This window comes from Penaeus chinensis, chromosome 42 (genome assembly GCF_019202785.1).
Source record: "Penaeus chinensis breed Huanghai No. 1 chromosome 42, ASM1920278v2, whole genome shotgun sequence".
In the NCBI taxonomy this organism is placed as follows: Eukaryota; Metazoa; Arthropoda; class Malacostraca; order Decapoda; family Penaeidae; genus Penaeus; species Penaeus chinensis.
Genome location: NC_061860.1, coordinates 247,238 through 262,237, shown reverse-complemented (window position 1 = coordinate 262,237; position 15,000 = coordinate 247,238). Strand labels below are relative to the sequence as shown.

General features: G+C 43.6%; 1 protein-coding gene across 1 annotated transcript in view; it reads left to right on the top strand.

Annotated features, from left to right (window-relative positions):
• LOC125048027 (inhibin beta B chain-like) overlaps positions 1-12,535 on the top strand; it is a 116,861-nt gene extending 104,326 nt beyond the window's left edge. The window contains exons 2-3 of the mRNA XM_047646613.1: positions 7,573-7,760; positions 8,926-12,535. Of these exons, the coding sequence (XP_047502569.1) occupies positions 7,573-7,760; positions 8,926-9,555 (818 nt within the window). The 3' untranslated portion in view covers positions 9,556-12,535. The remainder of the gene's footprint in view (positions 1-7,572; positions 7,761-8,925) is intronic.
• Positions 12,536-15,000: the final 2,465 nt, after the last annotated feature.

Sequence of the window (15,000 nt, the reverse complement as noted above, 5' to 3'; positions counted from 1 at the left end):
AATGAAGGTAAGGAGTGATAAAGAGGAGCAAGAAAGAGTGAGAGAGGGGAGCCAAGAAAGATTGAGAAAGTGGAAGCAAGAAAGAGTAAAAAAGAGGAGACAGGAGAGAGTGAAGAGAGGTGGCAAAATAGAGTAATGAGAAGAGGAATGATAAGGAAGACGAAATATGTGGTGAGAAAGGGTAGTAAAGACTGTGAGAGTAAATTGGTAGAGAGAGAAATGAATTAAGTAAAAGGGTGAGGGAGTGAGTTAGGTGAAAGAGAGATGGTGAGAGAAGGTGGATGAGTGAGTGAGTGAAGAGTGAGTCATGGAAAGAAAGTAAGAGAGTGGAAAAAGAGAGAGAGAGAACAAGTAGAGACCTTAGGGAGTGGATACTAGTAGAGTGTGTGGGGGAGGGGGGGGGGCGTGAGAGAGAGAGAGAGAAAGAGAAAGAGAGAGAGAAAGATGAATTAGAAAAAAACAGAGAGTTTTTTTGTTTTTTTTTTTAATGAGAACGGAAAGATAAAGATAAATAATCAAGGAGTAAAGAGGAAAGCAAAGAAGCAAAGAGAGAGGGAGAGGGTAGACAGTGAGCGGTCTTCCTCTTATACGCCACGGACCCCCCCCCCCCAATATTATTTAGGGGAAGAGAGGGTACAGTGGAGGACATTTTCGCTTTGAGGAAATCTTTGCTTCTATGTAGTCTATGTGTCACTATACTATTTTGTATGTGATTCAGTTTAGGGAAGATGAAATATTTCTATCTGTTTGTCTATATATCTATCTCTTTCTATTGGTTTCTTTTCTTCTGTCTTTCTATCTGTCCCTCTGTGTGTCTGTCCAGTGCATATCTCTCTCATCTCATCTCTCTCTCTCTCTCTCTCTCTCTCTCTCTCTCTCTCTCTCTCTCTCTCTCTCTCTCTCTCTCTCTCTCTCTCTCTCTCTCTCTCTCTCTCTCACTCTCTCACTCTCTCACTCTCTCACTCTCTCACTCACTCTCAATCTCAACTGTACTCTTTCTCACTCACTGTTTCTCTTGTTCTCTCTCTTTCCCTCACGGTCCACAATATCTATTTGTTCGTTGCCGTAAGAAGCAACCGTACCCTGAGGCAGAATTCCTATTGCGTGTACAAAATAATCGAAAAGGTCCAGTGAAGGCCTAAGCATAGAGTAAAAATTGTCGACTAAGAGTTGATGGAAGAAAATAATGCTAGTTATATAATATATGCACTAGCAGTCTAATAGTCTAATAAATGAAATAATTAAATAAATAAAAGTAAATATTTTTCTAAAACTAGGCAACGTCTTTCTTTTTTTCTTGTCGTGAAGTCCTTAAAGTTTTTTTATTATTATTATCATAGAAGATGAAGCATTCAGCAGTGAGATTTTATATCATTTGAGATGATGTGAAAATTCGAATTTGGATCACTTAAACTCTTTCAAAATTTAGGTCAGGCAGATGATTAAAAAAGAGAAAAAAGAACACTGGCACTTCATAATCACCATTAAACTCAGAGGAAGCAAGTATACGCCGTTCTTTTACAATATATTTTCAGCGAGAGACTAGAAACCCGTGCCCTTGGGAGGGGAAAAAGCCAATGTTATAACAATGTTTCAGTTTTCCTTGACAAATAATGTAAAAAAGGATGGAGATAAGCAGACAACTCGGTAACCCAGAGGCAGAAAAAGCTTCTCAGGGGTCCCTTTTGCGTAAAGATTGTGATCGGAAAAAAGTTCAGGTTCTTCGAGATGTACGTTTTTCTTCCTTAGACTCTTTTGATTGCATATCCTAAAGTTCTCCCTGAGACATATAGGCCTCTTGTGCTTCGATTGACTCACCAAGGTCCCGTGAAGTTTCTTTCTTTCTTTCTTTTCTGTTTCTCTTGCTTTCTGTCTCTCTTCCTGTTTATCTACCTATCCATCTATCTGTCTATCTATCTATCTATCTCTTAATCCCATGAGGTGTATTTTTTCATCACAGTATGAATAATACCAATGCCTGATAGATTATAATTTGCAGACTCACTTTTAATACAAGAAATATAGAGGTAGATGGAAATTCTGTTTTCGTGTTTTGTTGTTGTATTAACTTATCATTAGAATAGTAGGTGCCGCACTGTTTTCAAAAGGAGGTTATCCCGAAATAAACAATTGATTTATTATGTGCCCAAAGTCTATTTGATAGTTATTTTCACAATGCATTTGTATATTCTTGGAATTTGTTCGTAGATAGATGGTTAGATAGACTACGTGCATGTTTATAGTGTGTGTATGTGTGTGCGTGTGTGTGTGTGTGTGTGTGTGTGTGTGTGTGTGTGTGTGTGTGTGTGTGTGTGTGTGTGTGTGTGTGTGTGTGTGTGTGTGTGTGTGTGTGTGTGTGTGTGTGTGTGTGTGCATATGCGTTTGTTAAAATTAAAGTTTGCAGAAATTGTAATAAGTGAAATGTGGAGTGACGTTTCCGTAGGTTTTAACTGATAGGTTGTGTTTATATTCCTGTAGGTAGGATCAGATAGGTTTCTTCATTTATATATAGGTTTTAATGTACCTGTTTTTTGCTAATTATTTCTGAGATTGTTAAAGAAGGCAAACGAAAACTGTCATTAATGACTTATATCCTCTGACTCGTTTTTTTGTTTTTTTTGTGGAGCTGAAAGTAAAAATACGTCATCATAAAAAGGATCAAGCATCAATAAAAAAAATCTCCCCTCTCTTCTTTCCCATTTTAACCCCCACATCTCTCTCTCTCTCTCTCTCTCTCTCTCTCTTCCTCTCTCTCTCTCTCTCTCTCTCTCTCTCTCTCTCTCTCTCTCTCTCTCTCTCTCTCTCTCTCTCTCTCTCTCTCTCTCTCTCTCTCTCTCTCTCTCTCTCTCTCTCTCTTTCTCTCTCTTTCTACACAGACAAACGCTACTACGCTTATTTTTCTCTCGTCGAGTATTTCACAGAAGGACGATAAGGATGAGGAATGCACTCGTACTGACAATAACAGAGTGAGCAGTTGATCATACCATATCTTTGACGCACATATATTTCCCCTCAGTCCTTCTCAACCCCTCTCTCCATCCCCCAATCCCCACCACCCATTTCCCCGTCCCCCACTTGACAGCCGAAGAAAAGCCATTGTCATACAGATGTATTATAATAAAGTGATCGTATATCTATCGCTCGTTATGATAACTGCTGCCAAAACCTTGATCCTCCTGCGCTTCTCTCGCCGTCGACCCTTCTTTGTTTTGTTTTCGCTTTCGCTTCTGATCCTTCACAACAATATTTAATGGGGTACTTTTATATCCAGTGTTGGTTGTCGTTTTGATTCCCGTTGTTGAATCTTACTTTCATTTTTCCCCTTTCTTTACTCGGTTTCCATTTTCAGTTTTCTTTACTCTTTTCTTTACTTATTTCACTTCTTTACCCTTTTTAAATTTTATCCCCTTTCTTTACTCTTATTTATTTTCCCCCTTTTTTACCCTCTTTTTCTTTACCATTTTCCCCATTCTCGTCCCCCCCTCCTGTTAACGTGTTTTTATTTCACTCTCTCTTCCTTCGCCTTGTACTCTTGTTTCCAAAAGTACCTTTAACCGCCGTGTTTTGGCGATGTGCTAATCACTACTCTATTTGCATAATATTTCGATTATGGCGTCTGGCTCGTATACCTACCACTCAGACTGCTATGGTACGAATGCCCATCGATCTGTAGACAGTAACCCTATAACCACGACGGTGCCACAGCTTGACAGGAAATAAGGCAGGGTGTCCAGAAGTTCCTTGAGGCAGCTGTACATTACTCCCATTTGTGTAAATCCTCTTTGATTGAAGAATCCATTTGTATTTTATTTTTGTTGTTATGATTTTGGTTTTGTAACGTTTCATGTTTTTTTTTTCGTTTTCTTTTTTTGTTCTTCTTTTTTACTCATTTCTTTGAGATCACTGAACAGGACGCCACGTGTGTTAAAGGTTTTTGACCTCATAATCACCCTCCCCACCTCCCCTTTACCCCATTCCCTCCTCCCTTCCCTCTTCCCCATCCCTTCCCCCACGCCGCTTCCCTTCCTCCTTCCCCTTTCTATTCTGAAAATGATGAATACTTGTAGTTGTTTTTTACGGTGATTCCCTAGACTGAGAAATGGGTTCGTTGTGGAATATGTGGATAATAGTCTTGGACATATATTTCCGTATGGCTGAAAGTCTTCAACAAACATTTTCTTACGGATATATATTTTCGTATGGATAAATGTCTTTAAGTGTCTTGAACGTATATTTTCACATGGAAAATAGTCTTCGCATATATTTGTGTATAAAATATAATCTTAAACATACACTTCCTCATGCACATATTCTTTTGCTTGGATGATAGTCTTCAATGTCTATTTTCGTATGGATAAAACGTCTTAGTCATATAATTTCCTAATAGTCCTGAACACATTTTGTATGAATATTTCCCAAAACGTCTTAGACATATAATTTCCTAATAGTCCTGAACACACATACTGTATGAATATTTTCCTCGATATAACGTGAACACGTTATATCAGCGATGTGTATACGCTTGTGAAGTTAAAATATGATATCAAAATAACGTTCTTCAATATCGCCAATATAACACCCATTCAGAAATGACATTTTCTTGCGGTTCTTTGGAGGAACTGGCATCCAAAGAAAGGGAGGAGAAGTAAAAAAGGGGGGAAAAAATAGGCGAAATATATCCTAGACGCCGCCCGCTATTTCAAGGTTGGCCGTGGAGTTTCGCTATTCGTCACACATTTCTTAACCGTCTGTGAGCGGCTTATGGCGGCCAATTCACCGATTATGTTTTCCGATCTGTGAGTCGAGAGCAGCATCCCTCCCTCCCATCCCCTCTCCCCTCCTCTCTTCTTCCTCTGCCTCCTCTTTCTTCCCCAGCCTTGTAGCTTTCTCTTCCTCTCTTTCCATCCCCTCACTTTTCCTCCTCCCCCCCTCTTCCCTCTTCCTCCCCAGGTCCGATTCCCCCTCTCTTTCCTCTACCCCTTTTTCCCAGCCTCTCTACCTCCTCCCTCTCCCCCACTCTACCTTTCTCTTCCCCAACCTCCTCTCCCTCCCCTCAATTCCCTCCCCTATCTCCCTTCCCTCTTCCCAAACTTCCTACCCTCTTTGCCTCCCCCCTCCCTCCCCCTCCCTCCCCAACCTACGCAGTCCCATCTCTCTTTCTCCCCTCTCTCCTCGCCATCCTCCCCAACCTCCAACCCTTCTCTCCCCTCTCCCCCTCCCTCTCCAACCTACTCGTCCCCTCTATCTCTCTCTCTCCCCGCCATCCTTCCCCCTCAAGTACCCCATATAATAACATAAACTTCAATGGCTGTTTTTTTTTTTTTTTTTTTTTTGGGGGGGGGGTCGTGGCGATTGTTGGCGATGGATGAGAGAGGGTGAAGGAAGTGCTCGTCATCCATGTCATCTATTTTACTGTTTCGGATTGAATTGTTATCATTATATTTATGTTTTTTATTCATCTTGTTGTTAATGATAGAATTGCCAAAAAAAAATATTAGTTGTGTTGTTATTGGTGGGATTAGTACCATTATTTTCTATTGATTCTTTTCTTATAGAAAAAAAAAAACATATTGCCATTATTGTTAGCCTTGTTTCTGTTATTGTTGTTGTTGTCATTATAATTACCATCCTTATTATCATTATCATTATCATTATCCATCACATTCCATTAATCCACTTTTGTAACACGCTTTCTGTCATGGTTTCACAAAGGATTCAGAAAGTAATATGGTTTTCTCGTGTTGGCTGAGAGGTGCCACTTGGTGCCACTTGGTGCCACGCCAGACGCACGGGATTCTCAGTGGCTTCTGGGATTTTCGGAGATGACGGCAAACCTCATTCTTTTCGATAATCTCGTGTGTGTTTGTACTGGAATAAACATTGATATTTTTGTGTATATATTAGAAAATCATAGTTTCAAAAGGAAGGATTAAAATTGTCTATACCTAGCGTTTTTTGTTTTTTTGTATCCATGCCTATTTCTAGAATAGATGAACTAATAGATAGATAGATAACACAAAATACAGTACGTCCATCTCTGTTGTGTGTGTGTGTGTGTGTGTGTGTGTGTGTGTGTGTGTACGTTCGTGCATATATGTGTCCAGATTTTGCAGTGGTGACGTCACGGCCAACCCCCCCCCCCCCCGAGTATCCTGCGTCAATATATACTCCACGAGGATGCCAGCGTCCCCTCATACGCACCACAACCCCCCTACCCTCTTTCCAACGCACCCCACCTCCCCTCCTCCTCCCGATATGCTCCCCTCCTCCCCTTCCTCGCCCTCCTTCCCTCCTCCCCTTCCTTCCCTTCCTTCCCTCCCCCCCTTCCTCTTCCTTCTCCTCCTTCTCCTCCTCCGACTCATACGCACCCTCTTCTCCTCCCCTCCCTTCCCTCCTCCCCTTCCCTCCTTTCCTTCCCCTCATACGCACCCCTTCTCCCCCTCTCCCCCCCCCTCTCCCTTCCCATCCTATCCCTCATACGCACAGCTCCTCCCTTCCTGCCCTCCTCCCCCTCCTGCCCTATTCCCTCTCTACCTCTCCATCCCTTCCTTCCCTCCCTTCTCCTCCTCCAACTCATACTCACCCCTCCTTCCCCTCCTTCCCTATCTCCCCCCCTCCCCCCGACACTCACGCCCTCTCCCTCCGTTCGTTTTTCTTCATTCGAATCTTATCTCCGTTTTTTCCTTATTTTCTCTTTTTTTTTATCTCTATCTCTGTGTGTTTTTTCACGTTTTTTATGGTCTATGGTTTTATGTTTTTTGTTGCCGTTGATATGTGTGTTTTTTTTTGTTTGTTTGTTTCTTAGTTTCTCGATTCTTATTTTTGTTTTATTTTTTGCCAATTTTTTGTTTTACAAACATTGTTTGTTTGTTTCTATTGTTATTGCCGTGTCCTTATATAGCTAACAATGTTGTTTTTTATCCACGTCATTACCTTGTTGTTATCGCATGGTGTGGCTGTTCTTAATTCTCTTATATTATGATTATTGTTATTATTATAATTGTTCCTGTCACTTTTGCTGTCATCGTTATTACTATCATTATTGTTATTAGTGTTGTTGTTGATATCGTTGTTGTTATTATTATCATCACTATCATTATTTCAATGCTATTATTTTTGTTATATTATATATTCTTATTATTTTATCATTAGCATTAGCATTATATTTTTCTCACCATTCTAATATTATCATCAACATGATTATTTATAAAATTACAATCGTTAATGGTATTACTATCATCCTTATCGCTATTATCATTGTTATCATCATTATTGGTATTCCATGTTCATCATCATTGTTATCATCATTATCATGATAATGGTGACAAAAATAATTATATTTATAATGGCCATGATGCTAAACGCTCATTAAAATGATAAGAATGACAATGCTAATAATGATAATGATAGTGATAATGATAATAATGATAATAATAATAATAGTAATAAGGATAGTAATAATAACAACAACAAAAGTAATAATGATGTGATGTTTTTTACTTTTATCGCAATTTCTTCCCTCCTGCACCGCCTTCTGCGTAAGCCAACCGCTAACGTTCTCTTCCCCCGCAGGTCCTCAAGTCAACAACCACACGCTGCTGGAGTTCACACAGAGTGACGAGGACGTGGGTTCCCTGCGGGTGACGGAGGCCATGCTGTGGGTGTACGTAAGGCGGCTCCCAGGGGCACGCCACCACGACCCTTCGGAGTCCAAGACGACGTTGTGGGTGTTCCGGATCCCGCCGGAGGACACCAGAGAGGTACTGGGATGAGGAGGGAGGATGAGGAAGGGAAAGGGGAAAGGGAGGGGGTGGGTAGGGAGGAGGAGGGAGAGAGACGGAAAGAGGAGGGAGGAGGAGGGGTAAGGAGAGGGAGGAGGAGGGAGGGGAAGAGGAGGTAGGAGAAAAGGGTGGACGGAGGAGGAGGAGGGAGGGGGAAAGGGGATGAATGGGCAGGGGAAGGAAGGGGAAGGGGGAAAGGAGAAGAGAAGGAGGAGCAGGAGGAGGAATGAGGGAGGAAGATGTAAGGTTGGTAGAGGAAGAGGGGGAGAAATAGGAAGACCTGAGGGAGAGAAGGGGTAGGTAGGGGAAGGAAAAGGGGAAGTGGGGAAGTGAGAGAACGGAGAGAAAGAGCATGTAAGTAATCGGGGGAAGAGAAGGAGGAAGAAGGAAGATGGAAGAAGGAGGAGGAAAGGGAGAGGACGGAGAGAGAGGGTGGGTAGGGAGAAGGAGGGAGATGGAGAGAGAGTGGAGAGCGAGATGGAGGGTGGGAAAGGTAAGGATGGAGAGGGAGGGAATGGGAGGGTAGGTAAGTGTAAGGGTGAATGGGAAAGGGAGAGGGAGGAGAGGGAATATAGGGGTGTGTGGAAGGGTTCGAGAGGAAAAGTAAGTGTGAGTTTCAGAATAGTTGTGTAGGGGATTGTGAGAGTAGGCGGGAAAGGGAGAGGAAGGTGGTGGGAAGGATAGAGAGAGAAGGAGAGAATGTAAAGAGGGGAGAGAGGAAGGAAAGGAGAGCGACGAGATTTGTGAGATAGATAGAGAGAGAGAGAGAGAGAGAGAGAGAGAGAGAGAGAGAGAGAGAGAGAGAGAGAGAGAGAGAGAGAGAGAGAGAGAGAGAGAGAGAGAGAGAGAGAGAGACAGAGAGAGCAATTAGGAGTTTTTAGAAGTCTTTGCTTACATAATATCCCAATAAAAGGTGAATATCAGGTCCCCAGATGCCGAGATTATATTGTTTTCACGATGTTTTCATGCCTTTGCCATTGTTAAAAAAAGTCATCGCGTCATCATAACTCAAAGCCTAAACGAGCAAAATCCAGTAAAGTCAGACTCTCTTTTCCTTTTTTGCAAACTACTCTAAAGCGTATTGCATGACCCATTGTAGTGCACGATGTCATTCCCTCCTCACTAAGCCTGCGCTCTCCCTCAGAATCCCCTCGCGGAGCTGGCGACGTCGCTGCGCGTGACGCCGACGCGGGACGGATGGCGGCGCCTGAACCTGACGTCGCTGGTGCAGCGGTGGTTCGCGCGCTCCGGCGAGAGGCTGCGGCTGCTGGTGGACTGCAGCAGCTGCGGCGGCGAGCTTGAGGCCCCGCTGTTCACCGCACGAAAGCACAAGGGCGCACACAAGCCCGGGTCTCGACGGGCAGAAGCCTCGCACCGCCCTTTCCTGGTAGTGCACACGGCGCCCACGCCCTCGCGACGCCTCTCCCGCCGCGCCCTCCAGTGCGACAAGAACACGGAACTGTGCTGCAAGCAGGAACTCTTCATATCGTTCAACGAGCTGGGCTGGGACGACTGGATCATCGCGCCCCGGGGCTACAAGGCCAACTACTGCAAGGGCTCCTGTGACAGCGTGTACCGCACCCCGGACTCTTTCATGAACTTCCACGCCCACGTCCTCGAGGAGCTGCGACGGAACCGCCCGGCTGGGGCCCTCACGCAGTGCTGCGCGCCCACTAAGCTGTCGCCCATGTCGCTCATATACCTGGACGAGTACTCCAACATCATCAAGCGCGACGTGCCCCGCATGGTGGTGGAGGAGTGCGGCTGCGCGTAACCGGGAGCCCCCTCACCCCCAGGGAGCCCCCCGCCCCCCTTCACCCCCGGGGGGCGTGTGATGGTTGACTGTGATCGGCGCGCCCACGCTATGCCTTGCCCGGGCGCCAAAGTGTTCCTGTAACGGGACGAACTTCGGATATAGTCTGATCTGTGATCATAACTTTAAGCCAAGTTGTCGTTGTGTTGTTGTTATTGTTGTTCTTGTTGTACAGACTGTCGAGTGTGCGTCCCCCTCCCTACCCCTCCCCTTGTGCGTCCCCTGTGGTCGCTGTACCCCGTCTGCTCTGCCCCCTTCCCGCCTCCCCCTGTTCCCGAACATGCAATAGTCCTCATGGGGACACTGGAGGGTCATGACCCTTGACCCTGAGTTCATGCCCTGCGTTCCCATGCCCAGGACGAGCAGCATGTGCCCCAACAGATGCTCACTTGTCAGCATACCGCCCCATAACCTAGGGAACCCAGACATGCGACGACCGCCCCTTCACATTAACACTGCCCCTTTGACCCTAGGTCATTATACTCGCACCCCGCTTTGTGGTCGTGACCCCGCCCACCGCCCTCTCCTCTATGTAAGCTCACGCGCCCCGCCCATACGGCCTGCGCCCCGCCCACATGTTCTACTATCCGCCCGCCGCTCATGCATCCGCCCAATACATATGTGTCCGCCCACCAGCCTGTGTTCACACGTCCGCCCACCACCCTCTGTCCGCCCGTCACTTTCGCCTTGCGCAGTGTCTCCCGCCCTTATCACGCCCACCTACGACCTTCCGTTGTCACGACTGCGTGGCTTTTCCCCATCACGACCAAGCGTGAGCGTTGAGAGCACGACCGCCAGAAGGGCACGAGGGAAATGGGGTCGCCATGCTTCCAAGCTGAGACTCACAGCTCCTCCCTCGCCACCTCCTCCCCTCCCTCGGGCCCCACGCCGCAGGCCTGCTCTGCCCTTCCCCGGGCCCTCCCGCTGCCACGCCAGGGCTCCGGACCTGAGACAGAGCCCCTTCGGCCCAGCTGCCAGTAGGACCATCTTGGAGCTCCCTCCCGTGAGCCTACGTTGCCTTACAGCCACCCAGAGAAGCTCAGTTCTGTTCATTCCAAGGCCTACTGCTGCCATTTAGTCTGCACGCCAAAAGTGCATTATTGTAGGCCTATTATTACCGAGACCTTCGGTAGCCGCTCTCTGCGGGACAAACATTCTGCAGGCCGTTCACCTGGCAGCTTTAGGCCTATGACTCCGCCCCAATATCGCGACTTGCAGGTGAAAGCTCAGGTACAGGTGCAAGCGCCATGATGGAACAGGAACAGAAGCAGAGGGCCCAACGAGCCACCTGGAACCGCGAAAAGGCCAAATCCTTAACCGATGGCGAGGTCCTCTGACGGCCCCAGCCAGGACATGTAGTGACCCTTCGCGCCGCATCCTGGGGGCTCAAGCAGACAGACATGCTTCAAGCAGGCGAATGCAAGCACACAACCCGGACTGCAAGCGAACTCGCTCAAGGCAAGCGCGGCGTCGGGAGAGGCTGGAGGTGCGGCCGGGGCTTCTGCCTCTGTGTGATAATAAGTGTAAAGATATTCAGAAATATTCATGACAGGTGTGACCCGAGGTGTGCTCATGTGGTGTACCGAAGCGCAATATGAAGTGTCAGCGGGTGCTATATGTACCACAGGAGGCTGCTGGTGCTATCTACGTACCAAGTAAGGCCAGCTGGTGCTGTATATGTATCACATGAGGTCAGTTGGTATTTTATGTACCACTGTGAGGCCAGCTGGTGCTATGTGTACCGTGAGACAATGTGACAAGCTACATTCCATTACCCTACATTGCATTTATTATGCGCATAGATTGATATGTTCATTATTTAAAACCTTTAAAAAAAGACTAGAATGTCTTTCAGCGAGACAAAACTTCAGAAAAAATGAGCAGTTGTGAACGAATGACTGAAGCAAAAACTGTGGAAAACGAAGTGTCAAAAGTGACCTCAAAGAGCAGTGGTTCTTCATAGCCTGCACACCCTACGCGCTTCCTCGCCTTCATATGTGTCAGACACGAGGATAGAAGCCAAGTGCAGGCTGCCCCTCCCCACTGTACCCCCTACCCCCCTCCCCCAATCTGCACCACATCAAAGCTGCCCCCCCCCCCCCGCATCTCCCACCCCACAGCCACCCGAAGGCCTCTGGGGATCGGCAGGGCCTCGAAGGACTGCCCGCCCCGCCAGAGTGCCCCGAGCGCTGCACACAAGCTAGTGCTGGCACCACTGCGTTCTAGACTCCACCAACCTATAGCATTGTTCCCGTTATACAGTGGTGTGTGTGAGACTATGAAACAATATAGCTTTTGATGTGTGAATATTGACAAAAAATGTGTTCTTTATGGTTAATTAATTTCGTGTATGGACGCCATACTTCAATCTAAGTGAGACGGACACTTTTTCATTGGTCTTTGTGTTCAGGAGACAAAGGAGATTCGGTTCGCTAATGACAAAGATGAGATCATTTTTTCATTTCTGAAAAAAAAAGAAAACTGTGACTTGCCTTTTTGCTTTTTACCTTAACACCGTTTTATTTACATAAGAGAAATATTATATGGGTTGGTGGCTATCAGCAAGATAAATATATACACATATATACAGAAAAAATAATAAAAAAATAGGGTTTGGGCACCATTGTAAAACTGCAGAGGTTGAAGTGCTTTGAAGGATCGCTGCCTTGGTACTTATGTATATATAGGCAGAGATTTTAGAATTAAAAATAGGATGTTCCCCATGCCGGATGGCCGCTATTTAGAGGCTGCGATTTCCTTCTTTAGGTCCTGCAGTTACGACAGACCACCAGTTTTTATCAGTAAAATCAAGAATATATTTTATGCATTTTGTGTTTTTTATTCATGATCATCTCAATTATTAAATGTGATAAATATTTTTCCTATGTGTCATTACTATAATTATGTTACTCCATGTAGTTAAATAAATTTCATAATCTAGGTTAATTGTTTTCACATTTTCATGATCTTTCCTAAAAGTGTGACGTAATGTATAACATGTCCTGAACGTGTTTTACAAGAACTACAATGCTTGATCAAGAGAACATAGTGTAAGTATGCATTATATATTCAACAAAGAAAAACTGTGTGTGTGTGTGTGTGTGTGTGTGTGTGTGTGTGTGTGTGTGTGTGTGTGTGTATGTGTGTGTGTGTGTGTGTGTGTGTGTGTGTGTGTGTGTGTGCACATATATGTGTGTGTGTGTGTGCTATCAATAAAATAGCTAAAATAAAGTATGTATATGTCTGCGTATTTACATCCTAAGAAGAAAAAAAAAACTACTATAATGGGGATTGATGACTTGATGACAAATCACTACGAGTCCGTGTCGAAAACTTCGCAAAGTCTGAGAGGAGTTTGTTGATAAAGCTTCTCCAAAGTTTTGATAGCAGTTGTACAGAACTACAATTGAACTTTTATTCCTCATGGTGTGTGTGTGTGTGTGTGTGTGTGTGTGTGTGTGTGTGTGTGTGTGTGTGTGTGTGTGTGTGTGTGTGTGTGTGTGTGTGTGTGTGTGTGTGTGTGTGTGTGTGTGTGTGTGTGTCTGTGTGTGTGTGTGTGTGTGCCGGTTTGAAGAAAAAAAAAATCCGTTCTCTTTCCTTTACCACAAAACCATATACTTTCTTTGCCTTCATCTCTCCTTCTTCGAAACTCTTGACCACTTCCATCCATTCCTCTTCTTAGGCATGCAGCAGTAACGCAAACCAAATCCCTCTGGCACAGTGACGTGAATGGACTCAAAAGAGCAGGTTTTTTTATTAATAGATAAAAGTACTCGACAGAATTAGAGGGCAAATTGCGCATCTTTCGTGATTTTGATCCATTTCTTCTCTTATTTCTTCTGATTCGAAAACCTTGAAGACCGTTTCATTCATAGTTCATCTGCTTCATTTGCCGTGTCATCTCCGTCAAAGACAGTAACATGAATAGACTGTGAAAGGAGTACTCTCCAGGCCACATGTATTTCCTGGTTTTACATTTATAGGGCACTTGCCTGACTTTGTCTGATTCTGACTATTTTTTTAAATAGATAGTGAGTTTTTCCTTTATTATGGCAAAAAGGCCAAATAAATTCACATCAGAGTAGTCACAGCTAACGTTTCTGTTCAATGAAAGCAAATTGTTAAGATGAAAAGATAACTTTCTCTTGTTTTATCTGAAAGGTCCCTTTTGCTCTGGAAAGGAATAAAGTCAGGGACACAAATTCCCAAAACCTCCCTTTGCTGTGCTCTGGTGCCTACGAACCGCCACTCCCTGTGCTCTGGTGCCTACGAACCGCCACTCCCTGTGCTCTGGTGCCTACGAACCGCCACTCCCTGTGCTCTGGTGCCTACGAACCGCCACTCCCTGTGCTCTGGTGCCTCAGTGAATCTGTTTCTCCCCCTTCTGTCTTTACTTAGATATTCATCTGTTATTCTTTCCCTTTCATTTTCCTCTTATTCTCCCCTTTCCGCCGTATCTTTCCTATAATGTATTCTTCCCTTCTATTAGAACGTGTTGTTTTACTATATTTCTTATTCACACATAAAACTGCACTCGTTCATTTCCTGCTTGGAGGTAAATGTCGCTTCTCCGTTGTATATATCGCTATTGAAATCGTTATTGTTGTCATTGGTATTCGTTATTTTTGTTATTACTGCGGTCATCATCATTTTATTTTTATTTTTATTTTTTATCATTATCATTATAATTTTATTGTTATTATCATAATTATCATTATTGTGATTAACACTATTATTATATTTTCATTGCATCATAATAATCATAATATTATCATTATCACTCATCATCATTGTTATTCTTATTATTTTTCATGTTGATATTGTCATCATTAGTCTCACAGTTATGTTTAATTAGCTTTCTTAACAACAGTAATGATATTGTTGATGTTGTCATTTGATCCTTATAATTTTATTACTATTATCGTTGTTATTATTATCATCATGATCATCATCAAGACCATTAGCGCTCGTTTTATTATTGCCATCGTCAAAATCACTATCGCTATGGTCTTTCCTGTTATAATTATTTTCATTATTGTCATTATCATTACTATTATCATTATAATAATATTGATAATTCTCATTTTTAACATTATCATTATCATTATTATTACCACTATTAATTCTATCATAATTTTTATCATCATAATAATCATTATTATTAATGTTTTTGTTATCATTATCATCATCATCATCATCATCATCGTTGTTACATACTTAATATTGTTAGTATCACTATTATTATAAACATTAACATCATTGGCAATATAATCATAACTATGATTATTAGTTTTGTTATCATTATGATATTTCATTATTATTATTATTATTATTATTATTAACATTATTATTATCACCATGATTATTGGTATTTTGATTTTCGCTGTTATTGACAGTATAATTACC